Source organism: Nymphalis io, chromosome 18, assembly GCF_905147045.1.
Source record: "Nymphalis io chromosome 18, ilAglIoxx1.1, whole genome shotgun sequence".
Taxonomy (NCBI): domain Eukaryota; kingdom Metazoa; phylum Arthropoda; class Insecta; order Lepidoptera; family Nymphalidae; genus Nymphalis; species Nymphalis io.
The window spans coordinates 6,087,578-6,113,106 of record NC_065905.1 but is presented as its reverse complement, the minus strand read 5'-3'; the positions used below and the strand labels follow the sequence as shown (position 1 = coordinate 6,113,106).

General features: G+C 31.9%; 1 protein-coding gene across 1 annotated transcript in view; it reads right to left on the bottom strand.

Moving 5' to 3' along the window:
- LOC126775307 (tetratricopeptide repeat protein 28) overlaps positions 1–25,529 on the bottom strand; it is a 78,027-nt gene that overhangs the window by 41,766 nt on the left and 10,732 nt on the right. The window contains exons 3-5 of the mRNA XM_050497145.1: positions 6,938–7,107; positions 6,461–6,564; positions 4,435–4,637 (exon numbers count right to left, since the gene is read on the bottom strand). Of these exons, the coding sequence (XP_050353102.1) occupies positions 4,435–4,637; positions 6,461–6,564; positions 6,938–7,107 (477 nt within the window). The remainder of the gene's footprint in view (positions 1–4,434; positions 4,638–6,460; positions 6,565–6,937; positions 7,108–25,529) is intronic.

Genomic DNA, 25,529 nt, shown 5'->3' with positions numbered 1-25,529 from the left:
GACGGTCCACCCCGAGATTATGTGTGGCCTGGTGAGGCAGCCTCACGAGCTGGTTAGGCACGCTCGGGCCCCTGTACTATGCCACGGGCGGCCAGCGGAACAGCCGTTTCTTCGGGTCTCCCTGACCGGCAGGTCAATACAGTTTCCCCCGGCATTGGTTCAACAGCCGTCTCCAATTGGACCAACACCCATCGCGGCAATACTCGCTCGGGCTCTGGCTGTACGCTGGCTGACCTCGAAACTCGGCTGCAAGCCACTTCACGAGTTTTTCACCATGCGTACGGTGGTAACAAGCCAGGCGGATGTTAGCATCCTACCACTAGAAAATTTATTTTTTATATATTGTTATGGTTATATTCATTGCTTAAAGATAATAACCGACAAATTTGAGAAGGTAGGTAAAAATTAAAGAATATTTTTTTTTTGGGTTATATCAATATGAAAGTAATCTAAATAAGATGTATTATAATTTGATATCACATAACTTTAAGATACTCATTTTATTAGCCCTCTCTGTATTATAGAAGATTTAGATCTTAAATACACAGATTGAACACATAATCATTTTGAATCATAGAGTGTGTTATATACATTGTATTATTTACATATAGATTTGTTATATATACTATATAAAAGTAAATACAAATATGAATTATAAGAATATGAATTAGCCTCTATACGGTCTACAGGGTTTAAGGGAAATCCATCAACAATTTTAAGTCTTATTCATTTTCTAGTTCATATTTTTATATTGTCATATATTTGTTATCCAGGCACTCACACCATAAAAATATACGCTTACCACACGTGTGCGCAATAATCTACAAGTATATTAAATAGTTCAACAATTACATTAGTTTTCCAAGAGAATTAGCTTTTAACACCAAATCTTGTTTTTCTAAAGTGGTTTTACCTCATAAGTTATATGCAGAGGAATTAGGGAAAAACTTGAAGAAACAACTACCTACCACTTGTAATAGTAAGTTTTTTCGACATCCTACATGTTCAATGAATTTTATTTGTCAAAAAAAGTAATAATTACTAAATGTTGCTATTAATTTTTTTCAAATACATCTATATCCTTACTAATACTATAAATGCGAAAGTGAATTTGTTTGTTACGCTTTACCGTTTTGATGAACTGATCATTATGGGATTTTGCATACACATTGTCAGGGGAACAGAAAAAACCTAATACCGCCCTTCACAAGAAGGTGTAGCCGCGGATGGAAGCTAGTTATGTTATAAATTCAAACGGTTTTAATGATTTTATTAGTAAATCAGTTTCATTCCCTCTATGCACCATGTTGGAGCCTGTTGTAAACTACTCAACGCTGTGATAAGACTGGTTTTTAGCAAATGTATATTATCTAGGCAATTTCTAAAGTTTTACTTATAATTTTACAGTAATAGCCGAGATGGCCTAGTGGTTAGAACGCGTGAATCTTAACTGACGATCGTGGGTTCAAACCCGGGCAAGCACCACTGAATTTTCATGTGCTTAATTTGTGATTATAATTCATCTCGTGCTTGACGGTGAAGGAAAACATCGTGAGGAAACCTGCATGTGTCTAATTTCATTGAAATTATGCCACATGTGTATTCTACCAACCCGCATTGGAGCAGCGTGGTGGAATAAGCTCCAAACCTTCTCCTCAAAAGGGAGAGGAGGCCTTAGCCCAGCAGTGGGGCATTAACTTATAATTTTATTTTACAGAAACACTAATGCATTTTTTACTGCATTTTTCAGTTGCTACTTTAAAAAAAATGCATTCGATAAATATATTAATATTTCTTAATAAAACCGACACCGGAAATGAGTAAGTAATTAAATCATTTATAGTTAAATAAATAACAAACCTAATTTTGTATAACAACCAGCTAGCTTTTCATGTAAAACTAAAAAAACAAATTAATTAAATTACTGAGTTTTGCACGAGTTTTATTTTCAAAAATTCGATAATGTCAACTTACAAAGTAAAAGGAAATTAATTACTAATTAACTAGGTAGGTCCAACTTCGAGAAAGAGCTCAATCGTCGAATTCAACTTGGCTGGGCAGCGTTCGGGAAGCTACACGATATCTTCTCATCCCAAATACCGCAGTGTCTCAAGTCGAAAGTCTTCGACCAGTGTGTGTTGCCAGTGATAACTTATGGATCAGAGACGTGGTCGCTCACAATGGGCCTCATAAGAAGGCTCAAAGTCGCTCAAAGGGCAATGGAGAGGGCTATGCTCGGAGTTTCTCTGCGAGATTGAATCAGAAATGATGAAATCCGCAGGCGAACCAAAGTAACTGTCATAGCCCGAAGAATTGCTAAATTGAAGTGGCAGTGGGCGGGGCACATTGCTCGCAGAACCGAGGGCCGCTGGGGCAGAAAGGTTCTCGAGAGGCGACTACGAACCGGAAGACCAGGTTCGTGGGCAGGCCCCCTACAAGGTGGACCGACGACTTAAAACGAGTCGCGGGAAGCCGTTGGATGCGGGCAGCGTAAGATCGGCCAACGTGGAAATCCTTGGGGGAGGCCTTAGTCCAGCAGTGGACGTATTTCGGTTGATATGATGATGATGAATTACAAATTTAAATAGGCTAGACAAGTCAGTGAACTTGTGATGTGTTAAATTTGATTTTTATTCTTAACGATATGCATTTTGATAAATGTATTTCCGCTCATCAATCAAATGCGGACTGCAACAGAGATCTTTATAAAAAAGTATCGTAAGATTTGAAGTCATTCGCAAATATATGACGTATAGAAGCAAAGCTAATCATATGTAATTAAGAAATCGGTTATTGGTGTACGTATCGCGATCACGAAATGTCATCAAATGCTATTATATTTTAGGGATAAACGAAACAAAATAGCGTTCAAACATCGATTTATCGTAAGTCGGTTTTTGCACCATCGGACTTAGGTTTCTTCTATTAGAGTCTGTGGAATTTTAGGGCCCCCATTCCAAGCGGTTGAACCTGGGTTGGTGGGGGGACTTGAAGTGTACTAAAAATTAAATTTACCTATCATAAAAATGCTTTCTAAAGGCAATCATATGTTTCTTTGTCAGTTTATAAAAAAAATCACAGTAGGTATGATTAATACTAACTTTCAAAACGTGGTCAGTTAAACAATGATGTCTTTATGAGACTAATCGAAATATGAAATGTTGAAGAGAGATTCGACAGCTTTATTAGTTCAAAAGAAATATAAGAATATAACCAACTATTTATAAACATATCACAAAGATTAAAAGTTTTGTTATTTTATTTCAAAATTAATGATAGATTCTTCTTTTCGATCGAGGATGCTGTCATGTGAATAACATCATATTTGAATGAGATGTGAGCGAGGGTGTATTTTTTTTAACATAAAGCACAAACGTGTTAGACATTAAGGGTTTTTTAGATATTTTTTCTTTGTTTTTCTTATGCGTTGATAAACATCAAGTTAAACGATGTGTAAAAGTTGAAAGAGCGGGTAACCTGAGGTACAGGTTATTTTTTTTAATTTAATTGTGTATATCTTGCTTGTATTGTGAGGTGACGCTTTATTTAACAATGAATTTCATTTCATTTCAAATAGATTTTGTTAAGAATATCATTAAAAGTCATATCGTAATATACAACCATAAAGGTTTGGAGTCTTCTACGCTTACGCGCATATCGTTCATGAAACACATATTCAAATAAAGAACCTAACCTAACCTCTTAAAAAAAAGCTTGGGAGATTTATGACAAACAAAAACACATTTTTTTAAATACTACCAGTCTCGGTTAGTGCACGTGTCCCGAATAACCATTCGATGAAGTTTAATGAAACTTTGTATATAGATAACAGAAAAAAAAGAATCAAAAACAAACAGAACTCGGTATGGTGTTTATATAGTCATAAAAAAGAATATTGCATTATATGTATAATATATAATGTTTTTCATGTCAGTAAATGATATGGAGCAAACAAAGTTATTGATAAACATTTTTTTTTATCAAATTAAAGCTTGTCACTAGACTAGACTATAGAGTCTAAATTTAAAGCGGGTGAAACTGTGAAGTGCAGCTTACTGGTGGTAGGGCTATGTGCAAGATCGTCTGGGTAGGTACCACCCACCCAGTCATTAGATATCCTACCGCAAAACAGCATTACTTGGTACTGTTGTGTTTCAGTTTGAAGGGTGAGTGAGCCAGTGTAATTACAGGTACAAAGGACATAACATCTTAGTTCCCAAGGTTGATGGCGCATTGAAAAAAAAAGTTACTTAAATTTTAATATTTTATACTAAAACCTTCTTCGAAACGCGTTAATCTTCTATGTTATATGATTATTGGTTTAGTGGCTTTTTCAGTTAGGCTTTACAAAAAAATCCTATTTTATTAGTATTTTATTTACGACCATATCCTTTGATTTCTTATTTTAAATTGCTTTTAGTAAGCTAAGCTTACCGATATTAGTACAAACGGTGATTGATCCAGTTTCATAGCTTCCAGCTGCCTGAATGTGGGTTCCAAGGTTGTTCGTAACGGGGACTTGAGGGATGCTTCCACGAGGGCAGCCAATAATTGCCGCGATGAAGGCTCCACTCCCAGCCCTGAGCTGAAGGCCGCGAGAGCCTCGCCGTGACGACCGAGGCATTGGAGTGCGACGCCTTGAGATTAAATAACATTCTCTTGAAAAATTAGAATTCAAATAAACTAATTACTAATAAAATACACAATAAGATTGAAATAGTTAATACTGATATACATTACTATTTTTACCATAATTTTTACACGTAAAATTAATTAATAAGTAACTAAAAACAATGAATGAAATTAATTCTTGCTAATTGGGTAAATGTGCAAATACTTGACAAGCGTCTATTTTGTGTTGAGTTAGAAAATTGCTTAAAAAAACCCATTCTAAGACTATACATCTTTAAATAGAAGCTATATTAATTTTAATGTGATAACTGAATCAGTTTTTAAAAAAGCTGTCGCATTTACATGATAAGTCTACAAGTATCTAATAGAATTTGAACTTGAGTGAATATTATCGGAACATAGAAAATGTGTTTATGTGTTCTTATGTGCTTTTTAAATAATAGATACGCTGTTCCTTATGATAGTGATAAGTAAAACCTGACACATTGAAATCAACTAAAAACAATTGCTTGAAACCATAACGCGGCCCAGACCACACCGGAAGACTGATAAGTGCTCATTACCTCCGCTTTCTGAGTTGCTCTAGATTACAGTGAAACGTGCGTAATGTTTGTACTTATAATTTTTTGCTATAAACAATTTATAATATACGACCCGTTACAATTATATACAGAAAATGAGGTTCTGATCAAGGAAATGCGTGTTTTAATATAGTAGTTATACTTGAAGTTAACGACCCGCAGTTAATTTATTTATTAAAAAAAAACTTTATTGACCAAAATAGTTAATTTCATACAAATGACTTCATTTCTGTAGATAATATTATCTACCATCTATGACGATACTACTTATATTAAGATAATATTCACATAGATTTAAACGTGATATAAACATTATATACGATGAAAATATGACATTACATATATTGAAACCAAACATTTGATTAAAAAAAAACAGAAAAAACCAGCGACAAAAAAATTACCAATAAACCTATTTTTTAGCCTATCTCTCGTTTCTAAAGTTAAGTTAAGTTAAGTTTTAAAACTGTTTCGTTAGTTTGAATTGTTTAACTTTTAAAAAAACTTGTAAGCTTAGCTCTTTGTTGATATCATAGGCTAGACGCTTCGTAACAACCTGTGAATATCCCAGTGCTGGGCTAATGTGCCTCCCTTTTTGAGGAGAAGGTTTGAAGCTTATTCCACCAAGCTGCTCCAATGCGGCGCTAGACGCTTATTTATACTTATTCAAAAACGCATGTCGTGTCTACATCAAGAAAAATGTAATCATTGGAATTTTTTGATTGTCATTTTGTTTTGTAGACCTATAAACATAAAATAAAAAAGTATACTAAGAAAATGTTAGATAGAAACTGCAACAAAGTATTAAATGGAAAAATTAAACTAGTCTATTTTATTTTCGAATATAAATAATAAAAATAATTGTTAGGAAAAACGTAATACGATAAATAGACGTACAATAGCAAGTACAAAGAAAAAAAAATCAGAAAGTTTCACGCAATACACATTATGCTGTATTATTATGTTTTCACGATATCGCGGCACCGACGCAGGCGCAAGCGCAGCGTAACGACTCCACATAACAATACGCAATTTCGTTCAACAAGTATTATTAATTTAATTGGCGTATATATCAGTACTTTGATTTCTTTTTAAGGTGAAGATAATTAGCATATTTATATATTTTTATTTTGGTGGCGGTTGTTAGCTCTATGGCATTCAGAAAGTATTAAAAGTTTTTTAACCTTTATATTGTCAATTATTATAACATGTCTGGTGGTACATAATTCCTGGTGTCGTTTCAATCTTACCCTGTCTGTAATAGGCTTTCGGCCAATTTGGGCAGAGCTCACGAGCTCGTGTGGCATCTTGGAGCGCAGCTGCGAACTGTCCTTGTTTAAGCCGAGCTGCCGATCTGTATAAAAGAAAGTTAATATAATATAATATAAAAATATTATATACTAATACATATTATAGTTATAAGCATTGGTTGCTTAATAATTAGCGTAGTTTAGTATAATAAGAAATCTTAAAAACAAAAGACGTCAAATAATTTGTTGATTGCTCGAAAAACCTGTTTTTAAAAAGATTTCTAACTTTCATTTGCTTACAAAAAATGTTAGCAGTAAGTATATACTAAAGCAAAAGCATATAATATGTATGTATATAAAAAAGATAATTTCAATTAAACATGTTTTTCTTAAATATGTATATTAAAATGTTCATTTAAATCACTGTAATTTTTATTTCAAATGGAGTATTATGCAAATGTAGAAAGTAAAATTCACCTGTTGCTATATAGTATGTGGTTAGCAGGATCTAAGGTCAAGGCATCTGTGTACAAGGCAACGGCCGTGGAGAAGTCACCAGCTTGACAGGCCGCGTTGGAAGCCCTCACTTTCTCCACGAACAGCGCCCTGGACGCGGCCCCGAGAGACGCCGAGCCGCTTGGCTCTACCTACAAACAAAACTAAACTTAAATATCTATTCTTAGAGTCTAGATTAAATTAGACCGTGTACTTTTTGTTCTTGTTTATAATTATGGTCGTATACTACTACATTGTACTGAAACTACTACATTTCATTCTTTGTATTGAAATATAAATTATATATTCAAAAAATGTATATGTAAGCATTTGTTTATTTATTTTCTTTTTTTAATATATTTAAGCTGTTCTGTGATTTTTTTTATTGTATTGGGTATATAGACTAGCAAGTTGGCCGTCACAGGTAAGAAATATTAACCATTCCTTCCTGTGCCAATGCGCAATCAACCTTGTGAACTAAGATGTTATGTCCCAGGTGCCTGTAGTTAGACTAGCTCACTCATCCTTAAACCGGAACATATTAATACTAAGTTTTACTAGCGGTAGAATATACGATGAGTGGATGGTACCTACCCAGACAGGCTTGCAAAAATTCCTATAACCGAGCAATCGATCGAATCGAAAAGTTAGATACGATATTGATTGTAATAATAACATTTAAAGAATACACGCTTTAAAATACCGCATTACAATAAGTCGAGTTTGGCACGACACTTTTCTATTCTGCCCAATAATGTATTTCACCATGTTAATGTCGGTTTGCTAATAAGACTTTGTCCTTGTCGGCTTGAAGTGGAATATGTCGCTGCACATATTACACTAGCCACACTTAAAACTAGCCCATATACAAATTTGCAAAATCCTTTTTAAAATTACAAGTCTCTATGTCTTATAGTTTAAATTTTCATTGATAGTCAGTCGGATATTTTGTAATAAATAAATAAACAAACAATCTTACAATAAAATAATCGAAAAAATAATAACATATTTTTCTGTACATTTATCTTAAAGATTTAATTGATGACGGCTGCTTCTATTTACATACAACATAATTTATACAAAACATATTATGACCACAATTCAAAGCGATATCACTATAGGGTGCCTAAATTGGAATCTTAAAACGATTCTTTAAATGTCCAATAAATTAATCGGTTAAAATCGATGGGTTTTATAAATATATCTCCATTAATTGGTCCAGACTTTAATAGGCTGGTTGATTTATTGTTATCAAGCGAGTTCTTGCGGAACGCCGAGTGACGAGTAAAGTAACGTCATTTTATTATTTAATGCTTAAAGAAAAGGCTGTTTATATCTTGGTAATAAAAGGCAGAAGTAATTGACTAATTTCAGTTCCGCATATGTTTTTATATCATTCTATTTTTAAATGTTTAAAATATATAAGTTGGCAACATGGCATTAAACATACGTAGCAATAGCTATTAAAATTAATTATCAGTTAATTATTTAATCAAAGGTTTTATTATCGAATTAAAAAGTTATTGTTTTCCGTCTACGATAAAATAAAATTAAGAATTATGATTTCAGCAGTCCAGTATATATTATGGTAAGTATGTTCATTTGTTCTCGTGGAGTTCTTAAGCTGTTACTTATATATTGATTTTGGCAAAGGCGATGTCGTTAGCTTCTCTTCAGCTATCAGTTTAATATATTATGCTTTATGTAACATTTATATGCTAATCATTTTCCTTATTACAGTACTTTATGCAATTGACTGCCTCGTTGGTCTAGTGACTTGATGCAAGGCCGCAGACCCAGAGGTCCTGGGTTCAATTCCCAGGTCGGGCCAATAAAAGCGGGTTCTTCTGTCTTTTCTGTCAGAAGATTTTCAGTAGCAGCCCGGAATCAGGTAGTTGGAAGTGTGTACACTCCCTTTCCTCGGAAAGCACGTAAAGCCGTTGGTCCTGCGCCTGAACTCTTTCCGGTCGTGTCAGATTGCCGTCCCATCGGATTATGAGTGTTTGCGCACACACTTGTGCACTATAATATCTCCTGCGTAGTTGGCTAATCTCTCTTGAAATCGGTTTGGAGGACAATATTATTATAACTTTATGCAAGCTCATCTGGTACCACTTATCAGTTATTCGACCGCCAAACAGCAACACTCAGTATTGGTACGTTTGATTGGTGAGTGAATTTTCTAGTTTAAATATAAATAATTATATTTTATAAATATATAATTTATTATGTTGTGTAGGTATGAGGAAGTTATCTGAGACCAGGTTTAAGTTCTATTAGATCGATAAAAATTATCACGTGTATGTAAACAATTGAGTTATGTTTAAATTTGAAAGACAAGTGTTTAGTTTATATAAATCAATTCAAAATATTATTCAAGTAGGCCATAACAGGCAGTTTTGAGTTACCTTTACAGAATTATTTTCATGTAAAAATACCACCGGTTCGGAAAGTAGATTCCACAGATAAGAAACATCAAGAAAGTCATCAGTTACAAAAAACAGTGTATTTTGGATAAAATGTATTATAACTCGTGTTTTTTTTCTTTTTTTAGTATTATTTTGAAGAGTATAACTACCTATAGTTTTAAGCGCAGCATCTGTTCAGTTCTGTAAGAACTCAGTCCTATCTCATTGTTGAAATCGGTTTTCAAAACCGACTTGACACGCTATTTTCATACGTGTATCCTATGAATATTATAGTCAATGTCGCATATCACTTTCTGACATTTGATGATCGTAATCCGCTTTGAGTTAAGAGTTTGTTCTTTCAGAATAGGTCTACAGATGGCATAAATAAAGAAAAATATAAATTATGATTCATATATATCATTTGTTTTAATAAATAAATTATTTTCATTAAAAATAAATTAAATGATTCATGTGTCCTAGACAATTATTATGTAAAATCGTTGAAAAAAACAACTAGTAAATAGACATTAACTAATTTTAGAAAGTATAAGCCTTACTTAGATAATAATGTCCTTCAGACCGATTTCGGCCACGGCGGCCATTCTTAAGAGAGATTAGCCAACTGCGCAGGAGATATTATAGTGCACATGTAGGCAAACAAACACAGGTGCACTCTCTCTTCCCTCACTCTCATAATCCAATGGGACGGCAATCCGACACGACCAGAAAGATTTCAGGCAAAGGACCAATAGCTTTACGTGCTTTCCGAGGCACACGGTAGTGTACACACTTCCAACTTCCAGATTCCGGGATGCTAGTAAGAATTTTCTGACAGAAAAACCCAATAACTTTTTGCTGACTAACTTTCATTTCTGTATCTAACTTTCTTCTAACTCCGGGTCTGCGGCCTTATATCAAGCCACTAGACCAACGAGGAAGTCACGAGCCTTACTTATAAACGTCGTTCGGCAGGTGATAAGTTAAACAAGTCTTCTTCTTTTGAAAGCCAAATCAATAATGTCAGAAATAGCGAAATTACTGTTTAACTAGACAGTCGTATATAAATAAGGGTCTATATATTTTTACAGTTATAATTTAAAAATGTACTTATCCGTACCATATTTAAATATCCTTTAAATAATTCATCAAATCTTGCATGTACACAAAAATATCATGTAATATTAATTTAAATTACTTAGATTAACATCGTGTTTTTTTTTTTGTTCTTATTATCGGGACGGGAATCGTACAAAGAGGTATCATCTTACAAAATAAAGTGCAAATGTTGCCAGCACGTGGTACTGCTTAATATAAAAAGATGTATGGATTTGAAATTGTAATAGTAAAAAAAATCCTAAAATCGTACCCCGGTATTCATGACTCCTACATATATATTTTATTATATGTAAATCCCATTGACGATACGGCAGCGCCGTTACCTTATACTTTAAAATTTTATCTCATATCTTATAACCTTTACCGAGAAAGCGGCATATAATATAAAACCTTTATAAATATTTACAAATCAAAATGATGTGTGTCACCACAACAAAGCATAAGGACTCCAAGACGACGTGGTCAATAATAAGTAGCTAATAAAAACACATTGTCAACGCGCTACTGAATTCCGAAGTCCCAAAAAACCGGTTAGGCTTGAATAGTTCGAGAGGGTTCCTTATCGTCATTTTTTAACATAGATCTTAGTATTAATTATCTTATCGTGTTACCTGTTGTGGCTGACTTTATTTGATGTTTTTATTCAGCAATAAATTGTAAAGTATTGATGAACTTATTACATAGTTTTACGATGTTTTTCGATCGTAAAATGATAGTAATATATTTAAAACGATATAAAAGTAACGCAAGCTGATTAACTTTCTTAGACATTTTATTCATATAGTAAGCGTCCTGGTAGGTGTAAGTTTACACGCGCCTTTGAGAATTATCAAATATTTTTAATAGATGTATCATACGTTTACATTTTGGACTCTAGCTTCGAATATTCCATGAATTAAATCGTAAATTGGATAACATTACATTTGTTATAAAGTAATTAAAAATAAGTCATAAATTGGTTCTATGAATCTTAGTGGTTTTTCGTTATGGAACCCCAAAAGAGTATTCTAAATTTGAAAAGAGCAGCGCGGCGTGAGGCGCGTCCACCACCTGCGCTATCTAGCTGAGCGCATCGGAAGCGAGAATATTTTTTTCTCACGGACCGCATTCCCGGCTCCACTATAAACTCTCAAACGCGTATCTTACCTCCTTGCACGTAATACACCGTTGCGTCACACTTGCTTCAGTATAATGCAGCTTCAGACACGCACGTAATGTATGACGAGTTATGCGATTGGGGTTTTTATCTTATATCGATCCACGTACGCCCTCACCTATGGCCTTTATTCATTGTTTCTTAGATATTTAAAATTAAATGACTTTTAGACGTGACCTGTTTAATATAGTAGTTAGTACGAGCCTTTAAATAAGTGATTTGTATAACATATTTGATTTGATTTGATACATATAATACTTGTCTTATTGAAATTACTAGTTACTGAGTTTTTTGACGGTTTCTTTTCCACAGATACGAAATTCAGAGCCTTTTGCTTAATATAACATTGTACCACTACTTGAATAAACATAGTTTTTTAACATAGCGTTACAATATACTGTATTTTTTAATATGGTACGCGGACGGGTCAGCTGACCACCTGACGGATAGACATTGGCGATGTAAGAAATATTAACCAATGCTTACATACAATGCTCACTCACTCTTCAAACAGAACGCAACAATACCAAGTATTGCTGTTTAGCGGCAGAATATCTGATGAGGTGGTGGTAACTACCCAGAATGGCGTGCACAAAGCCCTACCACCTAATAAAACTGAAAGACTGAAATATACTTCGAAATTAAAAAGTTTAACCGATATATTATTATTTATTATAAATGATGATTCAATTAAGCTGTAAAGCAAACATGAATAATTCTTGAACGCTATGCCTAATTAGACCATTTTGTTAACACTTGAAGCTGGTTATATATTTTATGTGATTACTTGCATTGAACTTCTGACAACTAGAACTAACATGTATCCACTAACAGGTTCTAGATAATGTCTAGTAAAAGCGGCAACGTGCAATTGGACGTGCTAAGAGTTTTTTTTTTTTAATTAAGTCTTGTACCCATTAAATTATACAGCCAAATACTGTATTATAAATTAAATTGAAAATTATTTATTGAAGTGAAATTAAATTAAATTAATTGTCGATTGTGCTTTTACAATAATGTCGGGTATTAAATTTTATTTAAAAAATATGTGTGACAATATATAACAATGTAATTGAATAAAAAATAAATATGGACTTACACAGAGTTTAAAAAAAACATATTTCATTAAATGTTAAATTAATATATTTTTAGTTTGAAATTATACATATACAAAATTAATTAATTATGACTTTCTTATTAAGGATTTTTTAAATCAAGATTTTATATTATTCATTGACAAATTTAAGTTTCCGCTAGATTTTATAACCGAATCGAACACCTTGCCAAAAAAATCGTGGTTAGTACATATTTCAACATTCATTTCGTACTAATTCTATAAAAATAAAAAAGGAAAACATGTATCGCGTTTGGGACTCTACACATTCGAATAAATTTATCGCCTTGTAATTTCTGATGTAAGCCAATATCGGTCTTTCAGGACTCGGCGGGTTCATTACCGGCACGTTTATCACTACTCGGACAGTACAAAGCCGTGTAATGACTTTGAATTGTTTCGGCCATCTTGAAAAATGAGCGACGTAATCGACCCTTATTCGCTTTATTAAAATTTCGTTTAAAGAGGCGCCTGATGACTGAGACCGACGTTTCGTGTAATTATTTTTGCTTCAAACCACCTTTCTTTCATTTCACGATACTTCTCATGCCCGCCCAGCGCTTATTAAATAATAAATTTGGAATTCTATGTATCGCCGTTGTTGTTAATTGGACTCAGTGCGGAAAGGTTTATCTTAAATCTATAATTGTTGTTTAAGTGTTGTTTCGCTACACGCTTTTTGTTTTACTTATACGGTTAAATTCATAATTCTGATTTAACTTTAAAGGGTTTTTATAGTAATTTAAAATAATATCAAGTATTACGAAACGGTTAACTGTTTATAGCTTTAAAGCTATTGCTATATTTTAAATGGTTTTTTTAATTAGTTTATTTAGGAAAACAAACAGTACAAGACTACAAATTTATACAAAGAAATACAAACACAAAACTTAGACGAATTAGGTTTCCACAAATAAAGAATACAATTAATTATAATGAGAGCAAGTGAAAAAAATAAGTGTAAGTTACAAGACCTAAATCAACAATTAATGAACAGTGACAATTAAACAACAATATTAACAGCAACTAAGACAATTCTATCAAAAAAATATTATTAAAAAAAAAAATATGTACAAAAGCCTACAAACATATACAAATGCAAATATAATAACAATAATTATAATATAGCATTAAGAAATTTTTATTACATTCTGAATTTTATATTAACGACAGATAATGCAAGTAATATTTTTTGATTAATAAAAATTTTCAATGAAATATACTACAAAATTTGTTTATATTATATGTACCAAATATTTTATAAAGAACTTGCAAAGGAATATAAATTGACTGCAAGTGCATACCCCTTTAGTATGTGAAGACAGAAACGGGTTATGCCTATCATAAAAAAGCAGGAGGAAATATAAAACCTCTTTTGGGCACCGAACTCAGGTATGGTTTAAAAAAAAAAGTAAAAACTTGAATCGTCGGTCACCCTTTGTCTATTTTTTTTCGTGCCTATTTTCTCATTGTGTGCCTCGATATAATGACGATTTTTACCTGACGAGTGTAAAACAATTAACGTGTTCAGGTTCCGAGGCAAATCACACAATAATTGAAGACGGAATTCTATAATCTTTAATAGTTTACACTAATGTTATAGACACGCATATTTATGGGAAACTTGAACATGCAATAAGTTACGGTGTATTACTTATACATTATTTATATTTTAGAACATGAAAATATATACTATATACCTAAAATAAAATGTGTATACAATATACAATATTTACATATAAATAATTCCCGAAACGTCAAAACACAATTAAACGTAAAGCTACCACCTTTCGGAATTTAAATTCTACTGTGAATTAACGGCAAGAAAAATCAAATATTACTCTTTCCTACCTAATACCTATAGCTATAATTTTATATACAATTAAATTTATATAATGTGTATAAAAATTTAATAATAGCAACGCAATGCACATATATATAATATTTTGTTGAATAAAATGCTTGTTTATTATTTTAATACATTGTTTATATTTATTTTAATAAGATTTAAATTTGTGTGCAAATCTAAAGAATCTGCAGGTTTTTTATTGTAGAATCGTAGTTTGCTCAAAGGAGGTTAGTCAATGCATCCTCCTTTGAGCAAGCTATAATAGAAAAAACAAACTTAGTGTTACAAGTTTTTCTTTATTCCATATATTAGCCATTATTTCTAAATGATAATGTTTTGTTTAAAAATTTATAGCTAAATAAAATGTATGAAATGACTCTGTATTAAAATTGCTTTTAAAGTTTTATATTATGTATATTAGATAAACTAATAACTAAGCAAAATAATTTTGTGCAGTATATAAATAACGTATGATAATTTATACTTTGTATTAACGATATGCGTACATTAACCAATGTCTTTTCTCATTAACAATTTATTACGATTCTTCGATTTTAAATTGCTAATTTAAACACGATTCTGTAAATTCCTGACATACCAGCACAATTAAACCTTCGTGAGCGACCCTTTAACCCTTCGACCTAGAACTGTGCCTTTAGATTTTGACCTGCGATATCCTTGCACCTTATTTACAAAATAATTTCAATAAATATAACACATTCAGCACGAAAATAAGATAATATTACACAATAAAGTATGTATCAATGGCGAATTATAGGGGCTAAGACCAACCTCACGATAACCTCTATTGTATTCTATTTTAGGTATCTGAATATTACCATATAGTTAATACACAGCGAATACACGCTGGATTTAATACCTTTACGCATTGACGAGGAATCTTGAAGTAAATTACTTTTATATAATAGTTTTTGTTCCGGCACGCGTTCAATGGAATGCGATCGTGACGTTCGGTTTCGCGCGCAATCATGCGCCATGTTGTTTTTGCTGTCAAAATGATAGCTCAGAGGCGTATTGCGCTCACGCTACCGTATTCAAGAATAGGTATTCTGTTATTAATATTTTCACTTTCATTTATGCGAATAAGGAAAGGAACATTATCAATATTCGCACGTAACATAAAATCTATTAAGTAGCATGTTCTTTTTTTGTTACATATCAATAATATGTGACATATCAATACATTGTTAGACTTTATATGAAATGGAAAAAACATGCTAACAGCATTGCCTCTTATAACTGCCTTCCAAAGATAAGTACGAGTATAATCATAGACAAAAGCGATATAAGCCATAGTTGGCATCGTATTGACGGTGTAAGGAATTGTTAATATTTATATCGTTGGCGGAAGTGTCCACTTATGTTTTGACTGCATTTTTACTTAAAATTAAAAAAAAAGATAATTTATTATTGTAACTAAGAAATTTATATTTATATACGAATTTCAACCATTATATAATGCAGCTTATTCCAAACCATAACTTCAAAAAAATTTAAATGACGTATTCCTCTGTCAGATTACGACTCGACTGGTCTTTCGAACTAATTTCAAACTTAATTACTGCAATCGTATGAAATTTGTTTCTTCCATTTAATTATATTCAGGCTATTATTACGTCGGACATTATCGCGGATTAAGTGTTCTTTTATTTTTAAAAGTCTTTGCAAACCAGCCAGTGTAGGCGGGGCAGACAACATGTATTTTATAGCTGGTCAGTATTATGTACCGACTATAACATAAAACTTTCTTAATACTGGCAATATGTATCAGATTTTTGCCAGCATCTGTATATATTAATCAAGATTATATAAAATTAAAATATTTTATTGAAATATTTTTTTTATATCTAATAGCTTCTAGTTGTACGTCGACATATACTTACTTTCAATTATCTTTCGGAAGAGATTCAATTTATGACGTAAGGTGTAAATATTAAATTAAAATATTATTATATTTTTCTTTACTTATAATATTTAGTAAAATAAAATATTATAAGGTAGAAGTAATACCTTATAAAATTTTACACAAAAATTATTTCATTAAACAGTAAATGTGATATACCAAAAAACCGCTAATAATTTTCGATTGATAATACAAATTTAAGTAGTTCACATTTTTTTAATTAAAAAAACACCTACTGACAATGAAAAACGGGGCAGAAAATTATCGTATTATGTATGTAAAATTCGTTATATTATTGTATTATATTTTTATACAGACGAAATCGCTGTCAACAAGATAGTAACCTATACATACTATACATTAAACTACTATACATTAAATAATTTTTATAAAAAAAATGTGATGTATAAACGTATTCCATGGTATTTTTTTAAGTGGTCGTCTAACTATATGGATGCAAGGGAGGGCTGATTTTTAACGGTCAATAATAACCATTACTCGTGCGAAAAAGCAAACAAAATTTTAAACATCGAAAATTACATTATTCCGCTCGGTTTATGAACAGGGCGGTCGTAATCGACTGACGCATTTTATAATAACAATCAAGATAGATTATCCGTGATATTAAACAGAGTCGAACTTATATTATGCATGAGCACGGCACATTGTGATTATCTAGACGTGTGTATAATAAAACAGAATGTTACAAAAATACCGCTAAAAGTATTTTAAGCTGAAACAACGGTTAGAACATTTGTAACAAATATGCGAAACTCAAATACTATTTATTATTAAAAAGCTTTACAATTTGCCTCTCAGAAGAAAAAAAGAGACCAGCTTTACTTTTGATACAACACAAACATAATGTAATTTACTTTTAGTGTATTAAGTATACAGATGCAATATTAATTTGCATCTAAATAAAAAAAAAATATAAATACTTTTTTTTTTATTACATTTTTTTTAATTGTTGAAGTTAAACAAGTATCCGAACGTAAAATAATTAAAAATATATTTCGTTACGTTCCGACTACATCCCTGTATTTTAAAAGGCAAGGATGATTGCTTTAATTAGTTATTATACGCACAAGAATGTTGCACGGCTCTGCAGCAACACATAGCAATCCTGAAATTAGATGAGCACCAAATTAACTGCGTAACCATAACTTGTCTGCGATAATTTACCAGCGAAAATAGACTTTACGATGAAAGCGGAATATGGTTTATCATCTCTTATTTATTATGTATTAGAGAATCGTGATAGTTTAGTGGATAACACGTGTAGTATGTACGAATGTTGCTGGTTGAAACAGCTATTGAATTTAATTTTTTTTTCTTAATTAATTTTTTTTTATTATAGGTGGAATAAATCAGTGAGTTTTAACATTAAGAAAATTATTCGGGCTGCATTTATTTATTTAGTTTTTTCTTAATTAAGGAAAATAGCAATATATTGCAATTTGTTTAATAATTAGTTAAGAAGCCAAAGCTTTCGTAGATTCATAATACGAAAAAGGTTTTTTAGATTGGTTCTGAAGTACAAACATAAAGCTCATGAAAAAAAACAAATGTCATTGAACAAAAATCGTTAAGCTTTTGTAAAAAATTTTGTAATAAATACGCACTTATATGAATATCAGAAATAAAGCTTACTTAAATTTTTCTATGAGATTACAATAAATTTATACCATACTTTCAACGAAATGTTTAGGCATTTTTTTTTAAATAATAATAATAACCTCCCCTACTTTTTTACCTAATGTAGATATTTGGCATTTAAAGTAGGGATTTAGGAAATTTAATCTTACATAATATTTAAAGATTAATAATAATTAATATTATCTCTAAGTTTTTTTAACATTGTTACCATTATTATTCCCTTTTCACTAAATTTAAAAGAAAAACGTGTTCAGAATCGAACTTGCGACTTTCACATCGCTAAACTGCACAAATACCATTGAGTTATTTAGGCTAAAAGCATATATTCTGATTATAAATAGAATTACTATAAAACCTGTTCATGAACAGTTATAAAACATACATAATTATGACATTCTCTGTATATTTCCTGCTTTATCTCTCGTAGACGCCCGTTATAAATAAATGCACCAATTTATCGTACATTCCCGAGTATTAAGTAGATTATTATATCTTAAAACGTACCCACATATAATCAATCAAAATTGCTGATTATCATATTGAAACGAGTAGTTCCTTACTGGTGGTAGGGCTTTGTGCAAGCCCGACTGGATTGGTACCACCCACTCATCAGATATTGTACCGCAAAACAGCAGTACTTGTTATTATTGTGTTCCGGTTTGAAGGGTGAGTGAGCCAGTGTAATTACAGTTACAAGGGACATAACATCTTAGTTCCCAAGTTGGTGGCGCATTGGCGATGTATGCGATGGTTAACATTTCTTACAATGCCAATGTCTAAGGGCGTTGGTGACCACTTACCATCAGGTGGCCCATATGCTCGTCTGGCAACCTATAATATATAAAAAAGTGACTTCGATTTAATTGCTTTTTTTATATATACCGGGAAAGCAAATGACTCCGCTCCACCTGATGGTAAGTGGTAGTGGAGTCCAAACGCGACGACGGCTAGTACAGTCGGGAAGAACGTTCTGCACTAGCCGTCCCCGCCTTGCCGGCCCGCAAGATACCTCTTCACGCGTCGTTTGAAGGAACCCAGGTTGTAAGAGGAGGGGAACACGTGTGCTGGTAAAGAATTCCATTTTTTAGTGGTGCGACAAAGAAAAGAGTAAAGTCATTAGACAAGCATAGTAGTTTGCGAAAAAGAAGTTTTTTTTTCGTAATACTATAAATTAGCATCACCCAGAAACTTTATAACGCATTAAGCTAAGTAAATAATATTTTACATTCTTTGGTTTTCAAATAAAGCAGATTTAATAACGCGATTTAGAATCAAGATAAGAATATCAATACGTTTTAAATAAGATACGAAAATTATGATGGCCAGTAATTATGTTTAAGAATAAAAACTTTATTAAAAATAACCTTTTTAATTAATAAAATAATAATGTTATGGGCGTGAACGTACTGGTCAGAAAAGGTAAAATTTAAGCATACCTTATGACAAATCATGCATGATTTTAATCTTTAGTTTTAACACTATGGTCGGGGGATGTTTGTGTTAAAAACGTTTTTTATTAAATAAATAACAAAGGGTAAGCTTTTTAAATATATAAAAGCAATAGAGGTTCAAAAAGTTAAAATAAATTATATACGTGAATAAGGTCACACGAGATTAATTGAAATTAAAACTACTTGTCACTTTTGCACGTTAACACAGATAAAAGTTGACACTCAGTTAATATTATTTGCAATTTTGTATACCTATTATGTACGTAATAAAATGCATTAAATAAGAAAAGTGATTACTGACTTGACAAATTAACTTCTTTATTATTACATACCTCAAAGCGAACCGGCTCTATTAATGGTACAAAATATTCTGATATAGTAATAGTTAATTGTGTTCTAATATTAAGAAAAAGTTAACACGTATTTATTTATAACAAGATATCTCTTTATAAAATAATCACTTTGGTTAGATTTCGTTTGTATGCAATAGTTAATTCGAAATGCATAATAATATAAACATATCAATGTAATCTAAGTTAGTAACAAATTTAAGTGCACTTGGTAATTATTAAATAATTATTGAAGATCATTTGAAGGATGCTCAGCGCTCTTAGAGTCAGTCGGGGGCAGTTCATTAGAACTCATAACAAGCACGTATGCTGCTCGTAATTTGAATGATAATTGATAATTTAAATAATTCTTATCCCATTTTAATGTAAAAACTACATTAATGGATTTACTTATAAAGTTTGCTTAGCGGTGATTCTCTGATTTCTCTCATTCTTTGACCATTAATTTGGTATTCGAGAGAAGAAGACAGCATTATTAACTTACTTGTATCTCACTCTATAAAATATTTATCGGTAAAATTGTTAATATTTAAGGAATTTAATATCTATTTTATTTGAGTCAAGAATTCTATGTCCTAGAACTTTATTAGATATTATTAAAATTCATATTTCATTTTTGCAATGTGTACTACTGAAATAAAAGTTAAATTATTCAGAAATAACCAGTGTTGTTCACAACAGAAGTTAGAGGTGGTACTAGTAAAAGATATTTATAAGTTTTTAGAAGCATGTCTCGTCATCTTAAGAAATACGACCTATTGTTTGTGATGTAACAATTGCTACTAAAGTTACGTTGTTCTAATAGCACGGATGGTTATCTTGACTTAAGCTTAAAATAGCGAAATAGATACTAAAGTCATCGTCATCATCGGTATGTTTTTTTTCGTCTCTTTCTCTAATCGTATCCGCAGTTACATCATCTAGTCTATCTCGTTCCTAAAAAGAATTGACTGTACTTTTTTTACACACAGATTAAAAATTTATCCCAGAAAATTATAGAAAAAAAAGTTATTAAGTTCAAACTAAAACTTATTTTTATTTATTTTGTCTCCAACAGTTGTACACAATTAATTAAATCTAAATAGACAGAATGGTTAAGAGTCCGGTCAATAAAGACATTTCAATAAGTAATTAATAACAATTTGCATAGAACTGAAAATTTCTATAAGTCTTCCGTAAACAATTACAAATAAAATATCAAAAATACCAATATTCAAGGCCAAAAGTGTTTTTTCATTTTCCTTGTAAACGGCGAGTTTTATCATAAAAGTAGATTAAACAAAAATTGTAAATCATGCAATTATCTACGAAAAAGGTTCATATACTTCATGTCCTTAACCTTCTCCTCAAAAAGGGAGAGGAGGCCTTAGCCCAGCAGTGGGACATTAACAGGCTGTTACTACTTCATGTCGTTACGACCACCATTACTGAGATATCACCATTTGAAACATCGAGAATAATTATACGCACGCCTAAATCCGATGATGTTTATAAGTGGCTCTGTATCAAGTTCATCAGGTTGTTCGGTAAATAATTAATAATCCGGTATGTTCTTGCACCCGCACTGGAGCAGCGTGGTGGAATAAGCTCCAAACCTTCTCCTCAAAAAAGGGAGAGGAGGCCTTAGCCCAGCAGTGGGACATTTACAGGCTGTTACTGTATGTTCTTGCATATTGGTCTCTGAATTGCCCTATGTGATAAAAAAATGTTTATAAATTAGTCTGAGAAATATGCCACTTTATAAAAAAGTACTAAATTTGCTTCTCATGTTCACATTATTGGGCACTGCTACCACAGACTGAGACTATTTATAGACTTATTTTCTTTAAATATCCTTGAATGTTGTGTCTTGCGCAATATGAGTCATGATTGGCCTACGCTGGATCTTTGCAAAAACTGTTTATCGTTACAGTCAAATCAATATTCCGCGAATCATTGTTTTCTGTGTTACAATTTAGCATGCACGGCCTACCACACACCTCCCGATGTGAATGCATAATAATTCGTCATAGGTAAAGAGCAGTAACATATATTGACATAGTTTACGTGATCTTTAAACATAGGTACGATCATTTCGCTTTTAACTTAAAAAAACTATTAAAGCACTCTTCATTAATTGCATTGGCATTATTAAATTTTTTTCTTAAATTTAAACTAAGTTTTAAAAAATATATATTTTTATTGATTAATAATTTATAATTAACGAGTATTAGGGGCTAATCTAATTTAAGGAAATTTGAGAAAATTTATTTGACTTAAATAACTCATATTGAGAAATTAACATTAATGCGAGTACAACTATAGGACAGCTAACAGAAACTTGATATAAACATACGTATCGATCAAAAATAACATAAAATTGTAATATATGATTATGTTACGCTTGTCAAATCGTTATTGGATTGCCATCGATTTTCCTGCGTAGGCGAAATTTCATGGCTCATGAATAATATTACTGATTACAATAAAACGTAAAACGTTATTCTCCGATAATATTAATGTTCACAATAATAGCTTTAACGTTTAAGCAAGTAATTATGAACGTGTATTATTACTAAAAACGACCTTAGCTTTAGAGTTGTACTTTTACCCGACGAAGGCGAAAGGAGGCATTATGTTTTCAAAAATTGATGTGTAAAGATGCGCTCGGTACGCGGTAAGGGTTAACTGAGACTTCGAGCGTCAGACGAACAAGCGTAAGATTTCCATCGTCAGATGTCAGCGTAAGATTTCGAGCTTCAGATGACGTCGTTTTCAATATTCTTATATTGTATTCGAGATACATTAAAATATTGTTAGTTGTATTGATTACTTTATCAATTAAATGGACGCTCGATAATATTATGGATCACTGTGAACTCGAAATGTAAAGATTAACTGGAATAAAATATTGACGGAACTGGGTTTTATATTCACCATGAAACGCTATTCTGTAAGAATTTACTTCATTGGTCACCGAAATGTTGACAACCAACTAATCGTGTATGTATTTACATACTACTTTGATGCATGAACTCTTGAAATTTTACGATTATTATGGTCAATGTCGCATATCACGAGCTGTTTCTGCGGTAAGTTTCGTGTTTTAAGCTACATATAATAAATTGACAAATGAAGTATCGTTAGAACGTTATAAAACCAAAACTAATATCCATAAATATAAACCGACTTTAACAACTGATGTGAACAAATTTACGCATCGGTGTAAATTTAAGACTACTTGTTAAATCGTTAAATGCGTTTAATTAAATTTAACGAACCAGATTTACATTGTAAATATTGTAAATTGTGAAGTAGATTTACGAGTTTGAAGTAATATGTACCAATTTTATTCGGGTTTATTCGAATGTAATAGAGCTTGATGGCCCAGTAGATAGAACATGTAAATCTTAACAAAAGATCGTGGGTTCAAATCCAAGCAATCGCTGTGAATTTTAGATAATTTGTTTTCATTCGTGTGTTATCTCGTTCTCGGCGGTTAAGGAAAAATAACGTGAAGCCTGCGTGTTACGTTTAAATCTATAAAGGTGTTTTTTCTGACATCTTAAATAATCATATTTCAGCCACTTTAGACAGGACCATAATGAATTGTACACTTAAACCTTCGGGACGCAACGGGTGGACTTTGTTTAATATTTAGTGATACCAACTTACTAATACAATTTCAGATAATCTCAACATATTTTTCAATGCGCAGAATCTCTTAATTCCCTTTTTAATGAAAATAAGAATGACACTATGACAGTAATACTCTGGATCCGATTATACTGACTAAATATATGTATATTCACTATCCTCGTAAACAAATATACTTTTAAAAGATAGAAAAAGCAGAACGCTCTTTTTCCATAAATACCTACTAATTTTATAAGTGGTAAATATTTTAATAACGATTATAATTAAAAAATAGCTATATCATATTTATCAGTAACAGTACAGTAACAGCCTGTTAATGTCCCACTGCTGGGCTAAGGCCTCCACTCCGTTTGGACGAGAAGGTTTGGAGCTTATTCCACCACGCTGCTCCAATGCGGGTTGGTAGAATACACATGTGGCAGAATTTAAATGAAATTAGACACATGCAGGTTTCCTCACGATGTTTTCCTTCACCGTTAAGCACGAGATGAATTATAAACACAAATTAAGCACATGAAAATTCAGTGGTGCTTGCCCGGGTTTGAACCCACGATCATCGGTTAAGATTCACGCGTTCTTACCACTAGGCCATCGCGGCTTCATATTTATCACACATTCTATAAATTATTTCATACAGATATTAATTAAAAAAACTTGTATATTTATTATTTTTTATTAAATTATTAATTAATTGTTCATACTTCGTAAAATTTTTAATAATCTTTAAGTTTAAAGATTAAATAAATATTTTAAGTTAAATTTACATTGCAGTGTATTATCTTTTCGAGCTATTTCTCAGTATTCAATTGAATATAAAACGTATGTGATATTAAAACTTTATTCAATTATAATAATAACTAAAGGCTAACATTTGTTACTACGCCTACACCATTCCTCACATCTGCACCTTAGTCACATTTGAATTTGAAATTATATGAATTTGTATTAGACCTCAAGTGTAACTTGCCACGTCATTATGTAACAATATCACACGATAATAAGCCTTATGCCTAAGGGAATAAACACCGAAATGTTTCGAGATAAATCATATAAAGGTTGCATTTTGAGACGGTTCCTAAGACGATGTGATTAAAACCAGGCGTGGGTTAGACCTTTATGAATATATGGCATAAATATTATTTCTTCCCTTGTAGGGTTAGATAAAATATGACATACATGCTCAGAATAATAACTTTAGAACATATTTTAGGTCTACAATTATACTAGGGTTATACCTATTTTATTACCGATAGAACTAAAAAAATAATGAGGTATGTATCACAATGACTTTCAAGTATTGATTAAATTGCTTAAAACACATCTTAAAAATATCGAGAGCACCTCTTAATTTTTTTTGTACATTTTTTTTTATGAATTAAACACCTCTTCGAAAGATAAGCTTGCCTTATACTATAATAATTCCATTAATAATAATTCCATTTTATTATAGTCTTTTATGTGTGTATTATATTTGATATGTATTATAAAGTTTTCAATCTATGCTGTTCGCCTCTGCCTATGAATGCAATGAGACTACTTCGGTAGTTCAGACTTTAGTGTATAAGGCATCCTGGGTTCAAACGGGCCGGTTGGTTTGGTTCGTAGATACCTTGCCTTTCACGCCGAAGGCTGTAGGTTCGATTCCCACCCAGGACTGACATTTGTGTGCATGAACATGTCTGTTTGTCCTGAGTCTGGGTGTAATTATCTATATAAGTATATATCTACAAACGGAAAGTATTATATGTTGTATATAGGTTGTTTTGTGTCTATAGTACAAGCTCTGCTTAGTTTGGGATCAGATGGCCGTGTGTGAATAATGTCCAAGGATAAAAAAAAGAAAACTCCGGGTCAGACTATAGAAAGTTATCGAGTTTTTCTGTCAAGAAATTCATTGTAACAGCCTGG